General features: G+C 42.0%; 1 protein-coding gene across 3 annotated transcripts in view; it reads left to right on the forward strand.

Annotated features, from left to right (window-relative positions):
• The first annotated feature begins 1360 nt into the window (after window positions 1-1360).
• LOC116706564 (estrogen-related receptor gamma) overlaps window positions 1361-15793 on the forward strand; it is a 28109-nt gene continuing 13676 nt past the window's right edge. The window contains exons 1-3 of one of the 3 annotated variants that reach the window (XM_032543482.1): window positions 1361-1611; window positions 14087-14341; window positions 14471-14628. In XM_032543482.1, the coding sequence (XP_032399373.1) occupies window positions 14100-14341; window positions 14471-14628 (400 nt within the window). In that variant the 5' untranslated portion in view covers window positions 1361-1611; window positions 14087-14099. Of the gene's footprint in view, window positions 1612-8782; window positions 9200-11531; window positions 11758-14086; window positions 14342-14470; window positions 14629-15793 lie in introns of those variants that run through there. The other 2 variants (XM_032543480.1, XM_032543481.1) reach the window with 2 other exon arrangements.

Consider the following 15793-nt stretch of genomic DNA (forward strand, 5'->3'; position numbering starts at 1 on the left):
ATGTTGGACTGCTATTATTTTGAACACAACTGTACCTTTCAGCATTAATGTTGACATCCCAGATGTGCAAGTTACCCATGCCATGGGCACTAAAGCACCCCCATACGATCCCAGCTTTTGAGCGCTGATAACAATCTGGATGGTGCTTTTCCTCTTTGGCCCAGAGGACATGACGTTCACGATGTCAAAAAACAGTCTGAAATGTGGACTCGTCAGACCACAGCACACTTCTTCACTTCGCATCAGTCCATCTCAGATGAGCTCGGGCCCGGAGAAGCCGGCGGCCTTTCTGGTTGTTGCTGACGTATGGCTTTTGCTTTGCACGGTAGAGTTTTATCTTTCACTTGTAAATATAGCGACAAACTGTGTTAACCGACAATGGTTTTCCGAAGTATTTCCTGAGCCCACGTGGTGATATCCTTTACACAATGATCGGTGTATCATGCGCTGCCGCCTGAGGGATTGAAGGTCATGGGCATCCACTGTTGGTTTTCGGCCTCGCCGCTTACATGCAGAGATTTCTCCACATTCTTTGAAGCTTTTGATGATAATATGGACTGTAGATAATGAAACATCTAAATTCCTTGCAATTGTATGTTGAGAAATGTTCTTAAACCGTTGGACTATTTGCTCACGCAGTTTTTCACAAAGTGGTGAACCTCGCCCCATCCTTGCTTGTTAATGGCTGAGCCTTTTGGGGATGCTCCTGTTATTCCCAGTCATAACCAATTAACCTGTTCACCTTTGGAATTGTACAAACAGGTCTTTCTTGCCCCTGTCCTAGCTTTTTGGGAATGTGTTGCAGGCATCAAATTCAAAATGAGTGAATATTTGCAAAAAAAAAACAAAGTTTATCAGTTTGACCATTAAATACTTTATATTTTCTTTTTAGGTTGGAACGGATTTGCAAATCATTGTATTCTGTTTATTTTGTTTTGTTTTACACAACATCCCAACTTCAGTGGAATTGGGCTTTGTACAAACCAGGAGAACTTTCTAGAGTTTCCTGATGACAGCATATACACATATCCAGCATATCCACAAATATACACTCTCTCAGCTCTTTTTTTTATTCTTTAACTGTCCATAAGAACACATGTCCTCTTAGTATTTCCAACTCTTATCAACACATGCATTACATTTACATGCTGACTCAACATTGCTGAAATATGATGCTCTCTCTGTCTCCCTCCCTCACTCCCTCTCTCTCTCCCATCTTTGCAAGGTTGCAAAGAAATCCCTTCTCTGTATCTATGGGAATACAGGAGCACTGTGTGTCCTCTACCCCCCCTCCCTCCCAATCCCAACCCTCTTCTCTTAGACACACTTTCTGTCTGACACACTCTCGGGAGTCCCCTGCCAGCCAGCAAGCTAGGTAGGTAGGTAGGTAAACTCAGCACTAGATCAGAGTGAGAGAGAGAGAGAGAGAGAGGGGATGTGTGCGTGTGTGTTTATGTATGTGTGTGTTTAGGGACAGTGTGTGCGCTGCTGCATCGCTGAGCCACAGAGACCGGAGGCGAGGAGAGCTGGAGCGTTTGTCCTTGAGACTGACTGACTGACTGCAGCTGTAGAGCGGAGGACCGGCCATCCAGCCAGTGGATGAAACTGACAGTAAGTGCTGAGCAAAAGCAGTAAGACGAGCAAAAGGGAAGAAGTAGGCGCAGGCTTCTTTTAATTGCAGCAAATGGACCAAAGTGTTTTTGTTCCTGTCTGCTTAGAAACACTCCAGTGAGGTGTTTAAATAGAAACAGAGGTGCGCACAATATATGTACAGTATATAAATATATATATACGTGTGTGTTTGTGTGTGTTGACCCAGGTGAAGGGCTACTCTGCTCCCAGGTGCACTCATCTCTCAGGCTTTTTATTGGCTCCCATCAATACTTGCTTTTCAGCCTATGTAGGACTTTGTAAGCAGTTCAGTTGCAATTGTTCAGCTACTCAGTTTGTCTGCAGCAGCATTGCCCACTGTGCCTTTGTGCGTGTCTGTTTGGCGTTAGGAAACCTGTCAGTAAACATAACATTACTGTACATCTCTAAAGCTGCTTTCCTCTTCCTCGCTTGCTTCTGTTGACAGATCGATAGTTATGCATCTTTAATTTGGAAGTCATCATTCATGGCAACCCTCCAAAGCGAGTCATTATCATGTGTAATCTTGCAGAAAATTACATTTTGACTGGTGTACCTTGGCATGGCCAGGAACCAGTGGAGTGTGCCGAGCGGGCTGAAGGATTACCGGAAGATGGGGTCACTTAGCACCCCAAAGCCGGGTGTAGGGTGAGGATGGGGGGGGGGGGGGGGGGGCAGAGCCACGAAGAAATGGGCCTGGTGTCACATTTTGCCCAAAAGCAAGGAAATCCCAGCAGTCCCCCCATGGGTGCATCGGTATGATCAGATGAGGAAGGACAGGAAGGAAGGAGCGGATGGCGGCACAGTGTGAAGCATTAGAAAGAAGGGAAGGAGGTAATGGAATCAGAGAAAGATAGATGAGTATTGGCGTTTGCTCTCCATGCTGTGAGGTGGCGTCGTGAGCTGATACTGGCTCACCTGTGGAGCTGCTGACAGAATGTGTTAGACCACGTTAGATGGGTGGCTCGATTCGCCAGAAGGCGAATACATAAAGCTGTGGTAGACCTTTTTTTTTTTTTTTAACCAACATGACAGGATAGCTCTTTTAGTCTCTGTCTGTGTTAATTTGTTTATTGTAGACATGCTGACAGTGTGCCAGAGGGCTAAATTTGCCACCTGTGGAGATAAAAGTGATATGATGAGATAGACTGCGTGCTGTGTGGTTATGTGAAAGTGTGTATAATTGTTCCTGACATCAGCAGTAGGGGTTTGGTGCTGACTACCAGGATTTTATGTGTGTTGGGCCCGCACCCGCCGACCCTCACCAGAGCAGGTCTGGGAACCGCGTGTGTGTGTGTGTGTGTGTGTGTCTGTGTGTGTGTGTGTGTGTGTGTCTCTGTGTGTGTGTGTGTGTGTGTTAATGACTCAAGAATTAAGGACGTCACATCTCTTCTCTGATTTAAAACACTTAAACTGTGGTTATGGGCTATCATGACCCGGAGACCTGTAAATCCAATACAGGTTGTTGGGAATATGAACAGACCATGCTGCAGTAATCCACATTATGTTGTTAGGATAGGCTTGGTTACATAATCACCCTAAGAACCTCCAGATGGGTACTTGCCAGAAGACAACATGGCATGATGACTGGACGGGGAAAACAATGCAATGTTCTCGACTCTATAATCAGGGTATAATTAGAGTTGTTCAATTAGAGTTGACAGTGCTTTTAAACAAACAGCCCTTGTCGAGCTTGTAGTCAGTTGAAGGCAGGATGCTGTACTGTGAATGTCAAAGAAATCTGTCCATTAGAGGGCAGTCAAGGCAAGTTATTAGTGTGTGTAAACCAGTTGTATGAGCCTGCAATTCTACAGTGTTTCTCTGTGCATTTAGTCTCAAATATTCATAAAATGATCCCAACTTAGCCCTAATGAAATCCTGCCTGCCTGAATGCCTTCCTGTGCATTAATGTTTCCCAGAACTGACTCACTTCCTCCCAAGTGGGACCGTAGGATCTCCAGATTAGTGAAAACCATTTAAAGACCATTGACCCTTCTGAGGATAGAGCCGCGGCAGGTCCCAGTAGCTCTTAGTGACATTTCAATGGTTACGTTGCTTTAAGCGTCTCCCAGAGGCTTTCTAAAGTTTCTGGTATGAACGTGGTGTGTGTGACCTCTGATCCCTGTACAGCGCGCTCCAGATCAATATGGTGAAACTGATCCTATTACAATCTGTCATTCAATGCATCATTTTATGTATCACTTCCCTCCCATCCATCTATTTAAAGACACCAAACCGTACCGCATGCATACAGAACAATGCTCTTCCATTTCTATATCATGTTTCTCTCAATTCTCTTCTCCGCTTTCTTCCTTTTCTCTTTCTTCTCTTGTACTTCCCAATGCGCTGCCCCCTGCGCCGCCCCCCGCACCCCCCCACTTCTTTTGTGAACCACTTAAGTGTCTGAGAGGTACTGTGTGTCGCAACGAGACAATGGTGTTTGCTCACAGTGTCAATAGTCTTTCCCTCTGTCTCAGTAATTGATGGATGACTGTGAGTCAGGCATAAACTAAGCAGATTACACATCAGATCTGAGGGTTGATGCTTGTGTGTGTGTGTGTGTGTGTGTGTGTGTGTGTGTGTGTGTGTGTGTGTGTGTGTGTGTGGTGGGTGTGTGGTGGTGTGTGGTGTGTGTGTGTGTGTGGGTGGGGGGTTCCAAAGTGACTGTCCAGTTTTGGAAGTCAATCCGACAACTGTCTCCGGTGGCTGAGATTTGGTAACTGTGAGTTTAGGGATGAGGAGAAAGGGGTAAACACACACACACACACACACACACACACACACACACACACACACATACACACACTGCTGCTTCACTCGTACTTTTGCTTTTCTTTAGAAAAAACGGGATGCATCTGGTCAATAGCTGGCAGCTGGGCGCCCTGTTACAGGCAGCGTCCATCCGGAGCAGCTATTGAACTCCTGTCTTCCGCCTTAGCGGTGCAAAAATATTTTTGATGTTTAACTGCACCCATGAATGTTCAATTTCACGTGCTGCATTGAGCTTGTTTCCTTTTCTTGTTATTTCTGGATTTTTCTTTGCTTCATGTCATTGTCCTCTTTGCTTAGTTTACTTGTCATTTGTTATCTGCGCTTTTGTCATTTTTCATTACATGTTGTTTTTTATAAGCCCCTTAGGTTTTCTTTAATCTGAACTGTACAAGCTGCCCTTTTGTACCTTTTTAGTTTCTTTACTAAGGCTTAAATACATTTTGACATCCAGCAGGAGGTTTCAATTGGTATTAGTAACTTTAAAACTCCTTTATAGCCCAACTGATACCAATATTGCTATTTGCAAGTTTAAATATTTTTTTATATATCGGCTAAAAATATTTTAAGCCATTCATTATTTACTTGTCAGTGCTCTCTGATAGACATGTATTGTAGAATAGAGACACTGTTTCTAAATGATCTTAAACACATCAATGGCATTTCTATCCTGCAATTTCTTGTCACTTAATGACCTTACTAAACCAATACCGATATGTCTGCTATGAGCTAAAATTGGCTGGTATATTAGCATGGATGATTTGTCGCCTAGCTCACCTTTTTATAAGATCCCCCAAATGGATTGTGCAATCTGAATTAGATAATCGATTAGTCAATCGAAATAAATCCACAGCAATCTGCAAAATATCAAAAACTACAGGGAAGAAAAAGCGTCTCAGCTGTGAGAATTTGCTATTTTTCTGTGCCTCATATAATTTTAAATGAAATACAATTGAGTTCTGGACTGTTATTTGGATACAACAAGCTAATGGAAGATGTTAGGTTGGATGTTAGGTTGTGACGCCGTACGCGCAGCGGTGCTTTGAGCTAAATGCTAACGTCTGCATGCTAACAACCGAATGACAATGCTAACATGCTGATGCTAGCAGGTAATGTCAACCGTGTTCACCATCTTAAATTAACGTGTTAGCCTGCTAACATTAGCTAATTGCTGAACTCAAATTACAGCTAAGGCTATTTAGTCATAAACCACACAAAAGTGTTGACCTCATTTTAGCGCTAGCTCAAAGTTAAGAGATAACCAAAGTTATAGTATTTTACCCTGGAGGGCCAACCGACTGACAGACCGATATTTCTGCCATGCCTGGAGGCAAGGCAGTAGCATGGCTAAAAAGTTGATAGATTATTTGACATCATAATCATTATTTGCAGCCCTAATCTGAATGTATTCTCAACCTCTTTTAAGTCAACCAAGTTCAATGAGTTTGTCTGTAACTTTTTTATTTACATTACCTCAAACGACATCAAGATTCAACAATAGAGCCACTGCAAAGAGAAACAAGAAGCTTTTGTACAGTAATGAGTCAATTATCAGAAAAAATAAACTACTCTGGAGCTCATGGTCTTTCAAGTGGCTTGCTTGACGCCACTCTGGCTTGACTCAAGTGTGCCTCGCTATTGTTTTGGGGCGTCTCAAGACCACTCAGCCGGTGCCAAGGAAAATGTCAACCATTGATAAAAGTTATTAATCTCAAGTTTTGATTTCAACCCGAATAATGTGAAAAGCTTTGCTTGAGCAAATAAAGAATCCATTGATGGCAGCTGCCAAACTAAAAGCCACTGGGAGATAACAAGCCACTTGCTTTAACGTCAACATCCAGTTCCGTAAATGGTTTATAAAAGATAATTTCTCAGTGTGGATAATGTTTTATGTGATACATTAACTTCAGGAGATTTGATACGATAGTAGCACTCAGTGTTTGGCTTCTTGCGTTTTATGGTTGAGATAAAATATTGCACCACTAGACATCACACAACCTTTATCTTTTGTGGGGTTGTATATGTGCTTTCTCCTTTTTGTTTGCATGTGCGTGCGTTCGTATGTATGTTCGTCTACACGTGTTGTTTGTCTGTGTGTGTGGCTGCTGTATTTCTGTTGGCGAGCTGTTTCATGTGGCGCGTAATGAGATAAGGTCCACTCCATGCAGTCGGCTGTCTGGCCCTTATCTGAACAACAGATTAGCACAGGTGATTTAATTCCTGTGGAGGTTGGTTAGGCTAGGGTCAGCTCAGAGCACGAGAACAACGTTGTGTCGACAAGAGGGGAAGAGACAAGCCGAGACTGACATGAAAAGAACAGAAATTCTAGGGTTTATGTATACCAAACTCACTTTGACATGTGGGCATTTTTGATGCTCAAACATCATTATCTCAAACTGTATTCATTTGGGGAATTATTGGCAATTGTTCTTCCATCACTGTATGTTACAAGCCACAGGGTGCATTTTTAGTGAGAATGTTGGATTCTCTATCACACTCTATTGAATTCTATTCTTTTGAAAACCCAGGTGGGATTTGCAATGAAAGTGGAAATGTGGTCCTTTACATTTATAGAGAGTCATTGCTGTACCAACCTATCATTGTGTCCTATATTAATTCAGAAACAACCGCAATACAATCTACTCTATACACCGACACTCCACTCTATACTGTGATATTACTAACATGTATTCAATGCTTCATGACGAGCATCCACACTGTGGCCTGGGTTGGGACCTTAGGGTGTAACCATCGTAATTTGAATTTGACCCATGACTTCTCAACAAGGCTGAGCAGTATCTGTGTACATCCACACAGCCAAACACTTTGTAGAGCTATGTTTGTGCATAAAGAGGGATTTTTTGTGGACACGGACTCGATCACCTGTGCATCTGTCTTTACCGTGGATTAGGAAATGTGTGATAACGGGTTGCATAAGACTAATTTGACCCCGGGCTACTTACTCTCATTGGAGTAATAATATTTATTAGCAGACTGATTAGATTAATTACTGTTTTATAATATTAAATGTGTTATTTACACATTTAAACGGATTCTTGTCAAACCAAACCAGGGTAAGTTGTAGAATTTCAAGTGTGATCAAAATAGATCCCCATTACATGCTGCATGTTGTATGAACCAACAACATAGGGAAAGGAAAATGTGAATTTGGACAAAGCAAATTGTTACTGTGAAAAGTGCACTGTACATTTAGTTCTGTATTCCTGTGCAGTGACGTTTCTTTCACACTATCTCGTTGCACATGTTAACCTTTTTTTCCATCCAAGCATGCTTACTGGGCTTTTCATTTTGCGTGCATGTGTATGATGTCAGCAAAAGGTAAAGACCATCACATTAAGCACATAGCCATAGCTGATTAGGTCGGATAAAAGCACTAGCAGTAAGTCCATTAAGGCTTGCTTTCAAACTGTTTGGATGCCCATATGTTCATTCATATATGTGTGGGAAGATGCTGATTTTATTTTTGACGTAGCATTGACTTTAGTAGTATTCAGCTCATTATATTCAGCATTTTGACATAATTTGAGTCTTGTATTAAATTTATTTCTATGGACAACTAATGATTCATTATCTATTCCTTTCTTGATGAGATTTTATTATATTTATAGTAAAAAAATGCTCATTACAATTTTCCAGAGCCCAAAGTAATGCTTGTTTTTGCAACCAACAGTACAAAACCTAAAGATATTCAATTCCTAATAATATAAAACATTTCAGAAGCTAAAAACAGAATATATTCCTTAATAAATGCCAATACTTGATTATTAAAGAAGATCTCTTTTCTGTGGGTCTAATGATCTGTTGTTCTGGGTGTGTGTGTGTGTGTGTGTGTGTGTGTGTATTTCAGGCCTGTATGTGATATGTGAAATAGCTAAAAACAGAGTGTAAAAGGTAATTTCACCATGCGGGATCAATAAAGTATCCCTTAATCTTATTAATCAACCAAGCACCAGATCAGGATTTAGATCAGATTAAACATTTCTGATGGTGTTTCTTTTATCACATGTTCTTTTGAAAAAATGAATGAGACCATAATAAGGATTCTTGACTGTCAGGTTTTGTGATATGTTGACCAAAAAAATGATGAAAAGTTTTTCACAAAAACAGTGCACATATAAATAATAACTATAACTATAATAACAACAACTGCTGCCGTTCATGTGAGAAGTCACCTTCCACATTCCCTTATGCTCTTTCTAAGAACTAAAACCTAAAACATCCTCTGTTGTCATATCCACCTGCACCAGTGAGACACTGTCTCTCATTGGCTCAGAGGAAAGCCAATCAGCTGCCAGCTCAGCGTTCAGGGGGAGTGGGAGGGGTGAGGGGGGAGGTGGGAAGGCCATTCAAATGGTGTGGCTAAGTATTCATGAGGGCCAGCTTCGCTTGGAGACCCTTGCCGTGCACACAGTCAGCTAGTCCACCAGTCAGGACTTCAAAGGCAGGGGGGGGGGTTTGTCCGTGAGAAGTGCGAGTGACAGGAAGACAGACGCAGGGACAATGAGAGGAGCTGAGAGTGTGATAGCACAGAGTAGAGGGCAGTAGATGGAGACAAAGTTTGGGGGGGAGAGTAAAAGTGATAGTGACAAACAGTGCAGTGAGAGACAATTTTCAAAATCTGCAGAGGAGAGGGAGCTAAGGGATAAAGAGAAGAAGAGGAAGAGCAAGCAGGCACAAACAGACGTCTATTTTTCTCCTCTTCAGAGCATGGTGGCAGAGTGCACATGGATTTAGTCGACCTCTACCTCCCAGAGTGTTTCACCTACCACTCTGACACAGAGTAAGTACTTTCACCCTGCAACATGACCCTGCACAAAACATGAAGTGTACACTCTCAAGTCACACAGGTGTAGCAAACTGAGCTAGAAATGAGTGTGAAAGTTTTATGACTTTCCTTATGATGTCTTGACCGAGATAAATGTTCTTTTTTTTAAATATCTAATGTGTGTGTGTGTGACTCAAAAATGTATGCTTGTGCTGCCCAGGTATTATGCACTGTACGCTTTAGATTTTCAAGTTGATCTGAGTCAGTCAACTTAAAATGACTCAGCACATTGAGAGAGCTGGAGCTTGAGAATCAGGGTCTGTCCCACGAATGGGATTGAGAAAGGATAACACAAGTGATAAAAGTATTTTGCATGATTTAAATATTGTCTGATTGGGTTTTTGGACCCCAGGAAGACTCGTCGTCTAGGCATCAGCTAATGGGGATACTTATAATAAACTAAACTAAACTCTACCTTTACAGAAACATTGTGGACTTCCATTTTTACAATATTTGCTCATCCCCTTGTTATCATTGACAGTCCCATTGTGTCTTTTAGAGGAATGCAAAGCATAAATGTTGAAAATCATCCTCGTGTTTGCCATATATCTTCTTTTGAATTAGCCCTTGTAAATATTTTGCCATTGATTACCAGTTTTATGCCTGCAGTCTTTCCTTGTTCTGGCAGCATCTATTATTACTTTATCGATTGATCAATTAAACCTGTAGTCTATGAAATAGTAATTAACACTCACCACGCTTTCTTTAAGTCCAAAATGAAATTAAAATTGTTGGTTTTGTCAAACCAACAGTCCCAAATAACCCAAATAAATTCAGTTTACAATGATATAAAACAGAGAAGATTCAGGTTATGGAAGTAGAGTAGTTGCTGAATAATGTTCTCTTGACCAATCAGTTAATGATTTGACCAATCCTTTCAACTCTATTGAGGTGTAAAAGGAAACGATTAACGTAAATAAGTGTTGGACTATAAAGTTTCTTTCCCTGTGCTTTGGGGACGTTCAGACGAACATTTCCCTGGTGAGGTTTGTTTGCATTGCTTACGATTGTCATTGTTCAGCCTGTTTGTTTGTTGATAGTGAGGATGAGACCAGTTTGAGAACCGCCTCAAGGCCGGTGAAAAATCTTCCCGACATTCACACAGCAGCTGAACGCCTGTGAAAAGATGTGCGAAGCAGCTGTTTGATTACCCCGGGACAGCTTTCTGATTGCCTTTTTCTTTTCTGTAATCGTAAAAAGAAAAAAAAAAAAAAAATCCTGTTCATTATCATCACTGCTGCGCTTTTATCAGCTGTGGCATAATCACTCTCCTCTGAGAAAACATTTCCTTATGCATTTTTGGGGATCGAAAGTAGCATTCTCTAGCAGAGAAAGATGAGAAGAGAATTGGAGACGGACCAAAAAGAGGGAGAAGACGAGCAGATGTGTGGACGTACGTGGCCGGCTGATTGCAGGGGACAGAAGTAACCAGATAATGGGAGAAAAGGCTGCAGTAGCGCTATCCGGAGCATGCGGGTCCAAAGCTCCAGCCACAGGCATCTCATCTCCCTGCTAACAGCTTCGTCCAAAGCCTGACTAAGGCTCTTACTGCTGGCTAGGGGTGCCACTGATCCCTGCTCATCTCTTACTGGCTTGTTAGTAAAAAACGCCACTGAGACCCCACTGACCTAAATAACTGCTCCTCAGGGTCAGGGCTAGGGCTAAAAAGTTTGCCTTTTTTGTGTTTTTTTGTGATATTGCAGGGAGAATCTTAGTGGTGTTGTGTTTTTTATTTTCACTTCCTCAAGGCCTTTAGATTTGTCTTTTTACATCTTGGTCACTTCCCTTCTGGATTTTCTTTCACTCCCTGTTTTCTTCTCACTCTCCCTCCATCCGTTGGTTCATTGTCTGCATTATGACTCGTCTCATTTGAAAGTGAGTGTTGCCTTCTCTCTTTTCTTTCAACACCCCCAGGTTAATGAGCCACGGGGCTGCCCCCTTTCCTTCTGTCCCTTCACGGCCTTTTCACACTCCCTCTATCTGTCTGCCTGTCTTGTAATTTCCTCCCGCCTCTCTTCTTCTTCTCGCTTTCTGTCTCCTTGTCGTTTCACGCTGAATTTTGGCCTTTGTATCCAAGGTGCAATTAGAGTTGTTTTGGATACTGGGAAACAAAGGGGTAAGGTACGATAACTTTGAATACCCATTGACGCACACAAACACGCACGCACGCACGCACGCACGCACACACACACACACACACACACACCTCTGATTTATCCCTGCTGCATGCCGCTGTGTGGAGCTGCACCAACAGTCTTTTGATGGGCTTTTATGTGGACTTGTAGATTAGTAATCTGTCAGAGTGAATATTACATCACATCTGATCACCCCACTCTAATGCCATTTCATAATGAAACCAAAACACCAACACCCCCTCTACCTCCTTCTCCTCCTCTTCCTCCTCCCCATGATGCATTATAATGGGAGAGCACAAAGTATATCTCGCTCTGTACCTGTCAGAGACTTGACACAGCAATATGGGCGCCTGTGATGGATAGCCAATAAGCAAACCTGTGAGTCACTTTAAAAGCAAACTAAAATCTCTACACTGTACTGTTTTTATCATCTTCAAAGTGGATTGCATGGGTGGGGGGTGTCTTGTTCATTGGATAATGGGGTAACAATTGTCTGCTTAAGACAATAGTTGGGTATTGTTGGGTATTTTTCGGCATGTTTTTTTGATACAAAACCAAATGTTTAAAGCTGCACTAATTGAAATTGTTTTTATACCAGCAATGGATCAAATTACTCACAACAATAATTGTTTGGTTTTATGGTCCACAATTTTACTGTATTGATTCACTCTTACTGCTCTTATTGAGATTTTTTTTATGGAAAGAGTAACAAAATTGGCAAGTCTGCTGAACATTGTGGAGCATTTTGCAGCTAAAGAGATATTTCGTTCAGTAGTCTGTGGAGACCAAAACCGAGCTAAAAGCACAGTGAATGTTGGACTTATATTCCTCAGATGACCAGAGACGCAACTCCAAATAAATGCTAATGTTGGTCTGAGTCTGCTGTGTAAATAGGCAAAAGAAATTGCATATTTTATAAAGGGAAATTATGTCAAGTCTTGCACTGCCGGTAAGTAAATTAATGATAGCCCCACCTAAGACAGCAGGTGGGGATTACGTTGCTCCAGTTGCTTGGTTTTCTTACAGAGAAGTCTACTGTTGGCTCTCTTGGTATTTTTTTTGTCCGTCTGTCTGTGCGTCTGTGTGTCTATCTTTGTGGGTTTGTAGAGTGGTCAATAGTGCATGTCCGTAGTTTACTCTGGAGGTGGTTAAAAGCAGCCAGTCTTTTTACCTACCAAATGACTTGTGGCCAAGCAAAGACTGATTTACATTGCAGGAAATAGACTGATTTGGACATCCACCTCACCAGGCCAAGATAAGAGTGGGAGAGATGTGCAACTGTGTGTGTGTGTGTGTGTGTGTGTGTGTGTGTGTGTGTGTGTGTGTGTTTGTTTCTCTGCATGTGGAAGAGTGCGAAAGAGAGTGAGACAGACGGGTCTTTTTAAAGTTGGCCTGGCGGCAAACAGTTGCATACCAGTATGTGTCGGGGTGTTTATGAAGACACTTGCTTTAAAATGTGTCTGTAAGTGTGTGTGTGCAAGGAGCTTGAACATGCTTCTGATCCCATGAATCTGAAGTGTGTTTAGAAAAGTCAGTGCCTGTTTATGTTTTTTTTATTTTTACATCCACACATGAAAGCCTGACGCCACAACGTGTGTTTGTGTCTGTGTGTGTGTGTGTGTGTGTCTGTGTGTGTTTTTAGGATGTGTGTGAGTGCAGATCACATGCCTGTGAGGCTAGTGTACACCTCAGCTGGTTTGTTCTCCTTGTCGTGGTGACAGAGAGTCTGTTGTGGTCACATCCTGATCCAATAATAAAGTAATGATACACGCTTTAACATGCAGGCAGAGGAAGATTTATTTCAAGCACTTATAATGTATTCATAGAGAGAAAAGACATGTCTATTTTTCTCATTAGAAAATATATAACTGGATTATTGTCCTTTTTAGGGTTATTTTCTGTTGGCTGTCAATACAATACACACAAAAATGAACTAGCACAAATATTCTTTCTTGGTTATTACATTACAAAGCTTTGTTCATGTCTCATGCAATGGATTACTTTAAAATCTCCAGATTTCTTAAAAGTTAGAGAAAAAGCTGTTGTAAAACTGTTGTATACTGCAGAGTGTTTGATAGGTTGAGTATGATGAGTAACTGAGAGACACAAAGAAACAATAGAGAGAGAGAGAGAGAGAGAGAGAGAGAGAGAGAGAGAGAGAGAGAGAAATACAATAGTGTAAAACGACCATTTTTGGATTGAACATGATAAAGCAGATGATTGCTGGTTTGATTATTTCCCTACATTTGCTTAAGCAATCTTTTTCTTTTAAAAACAAAACAGTGTAATGAACAGCAGCTTTGCATAATGTGGGGAATCACAAACGGCTGGTTTAGATAAGACTGGGATGGATGGATGCATGAATGAAGGGGCGTGGAGCTGGAGAGGCGCAGGTCCCTGAATGCATCGGGAGAGAAAAAAAGGGTGTAGCTGAAAGAAAATATGAGGTTTCTAAACGTTTATAACTCTGTGTCTGGTTTGAAAGTACATATGAATCCATAGATTAATGGTAATGACTTTTACAAGCTGCAAATTGCATTATTACTATCTGTGTTAATTTTGCTTGACTCAATAAAACTAACCAGTCATTACTATTTATAACAATAACAAGGTGACCCATTATATAAAGCTGACCTGAGAGTCAAATTGTTCACCATCATGAATATGTATTACAATAAGGTATGTATTTCTCCTCTCTTTTCTCCAGACATTTGGACAGGATGTCGGTGAGGGGCTTGGACCCCACCTGTCCCTCGACTATAAAGCGTGAGCCCTCCAGCCCCAGCCCCAGCTCTCAGGGCGACGTCAGCCCGGCCCAGCCCAGTCCTGGAAGCTCTTCATCCGACACAAACTCCAGCTACGGGCCCCTGATCAAAGGCCATCACAATCACAGCAATGGGCTGGACTCACCAGGCCTCTATGGTCACACAGCGCCATTGGCCAACAATGGAGGAGCAAATAGGTTGGTGTTTACATTATACTGTCCCTTATTTTGTGTGTTTAAATGAAAGCACTATTACCATCTGAGTACATTCCTCTGATTGTGTCTCCTTCAATTCCTCCCTCCCTCCCTCGCTCTGCCTCTATCCAGGAGGTTTGTGGAGGAGGAAAGCCAAGTGAAGTGTGAATTCATGCTGGGCTCGGTGGCCAAGCGTGTGTGTCTGGTGTGCGGTGACGTTGCCTCGGGCTACCACTATGGCGTGGCCTCCTGTGAAGCCTGTAAGGCCTTCTTTAAGAGGACCATCCAGGGTAAGAGAGAGACAACGCACACACAAAAAAAAACACACATTTAGGCGCAGCTTTCACGCTCAGCTTTATACTTAGTTTATTCTGCATGGCTGGTAATGCCTTCCTGCAGCCTATAAACCTGTTTTGCTAGCAACACGGTGCATATGCAGTCCTCTGTTTTGGTAAAAACAAACCCCGATCAGTTAGCTCACAGCTTCCGCCTCCTGCCTCAAACTGCAGTAAGGCTTTAAATGAAGACCTGTTTGCAAACAGCTGATATGCTGTTGTAGCATTGTGTATATAGTCAACATGTTTAAGTTTAGGCTTTAAAGCTTCAGATAACATATGGTGTTGAATGTGTGCGCAATCACTTCACCCCTGAAAGCTGGAAGAGGGGCAGCGGGCGGTAGCATGCAAGTGTGGGTGATTTTAAAAGGATTGTCCTGTTCTCTGTGGGCTTATGGCTGCGACAGGCTGCGATGCGTTTCGGTCTGTAGAAGTTGGCTACTGTAGATGGGATCAAAGGGCAAACAGGATGAATGGCGGTTAGGTCAACCGGGGAGATCTGATGTCTGGCTCATCAGACACTTCCTGTTTCTGATCGAGTGTGGCGGCTGAGAGTGACCGCGACTGGCTGAACGCCATCAGGCGTTACGCACACTTTTGGCTGCCGTGGCTATCACTCCCAATCACCAATTATTTTGTTATTGTATGTGATTGCATTGATGATTGGGAGTGAAAGTCAAATTGTCATCGTAAAAAATGACTTTTAAAATGATTTATAAATCACAATATATAATGTTTATGCTACACTAATTTCACGCATGAAGATCAGTTTACTCGTCACAAGGAATACTTCACAGCATGTAAAAAGAGTTAGTAAAGTCTGAGAAATAACCCTGATGATGTCATAGTGATATCATCAAGGTCATCTCCTTTTCTGTTTGAGATTGCAAATTTATAACAGAAGGCCTGAGGCACAAAAAAATAGTGGAGTGTTTAAAAGGTGTACATGATTTCCTGGCAGCTATGGACTCTTTTCAGTTGCATTATGGGAAGCGTAGGAGCCTGTGTTTTGAGGGCATGATAGCCAGGATATCTCATTCATTCATTCATATTTATTATACAGGAAAGTTAGAAAAAGTCACGTTACATTGCAATGTAAAAACGGGCCTGACTCAGTTTA

This window comes from Etheostoma spectabile, chromosome 18 (genome assembly GCF_008692095.1).
Source record: "Etheostoma spectabile isolate EspeVRDwgs_2016 chromosome 18, UIUC_Espe_1.0, whole genome shotgun sequence".
In the NCBI taxonomy this organism is placed as follows: domain Eukaryota; kingdom Metazoa; phylum Chordata; class Actinopteri; order Perciformes; family Percidae; genus Etheostoma; species Etheostoma spectabile.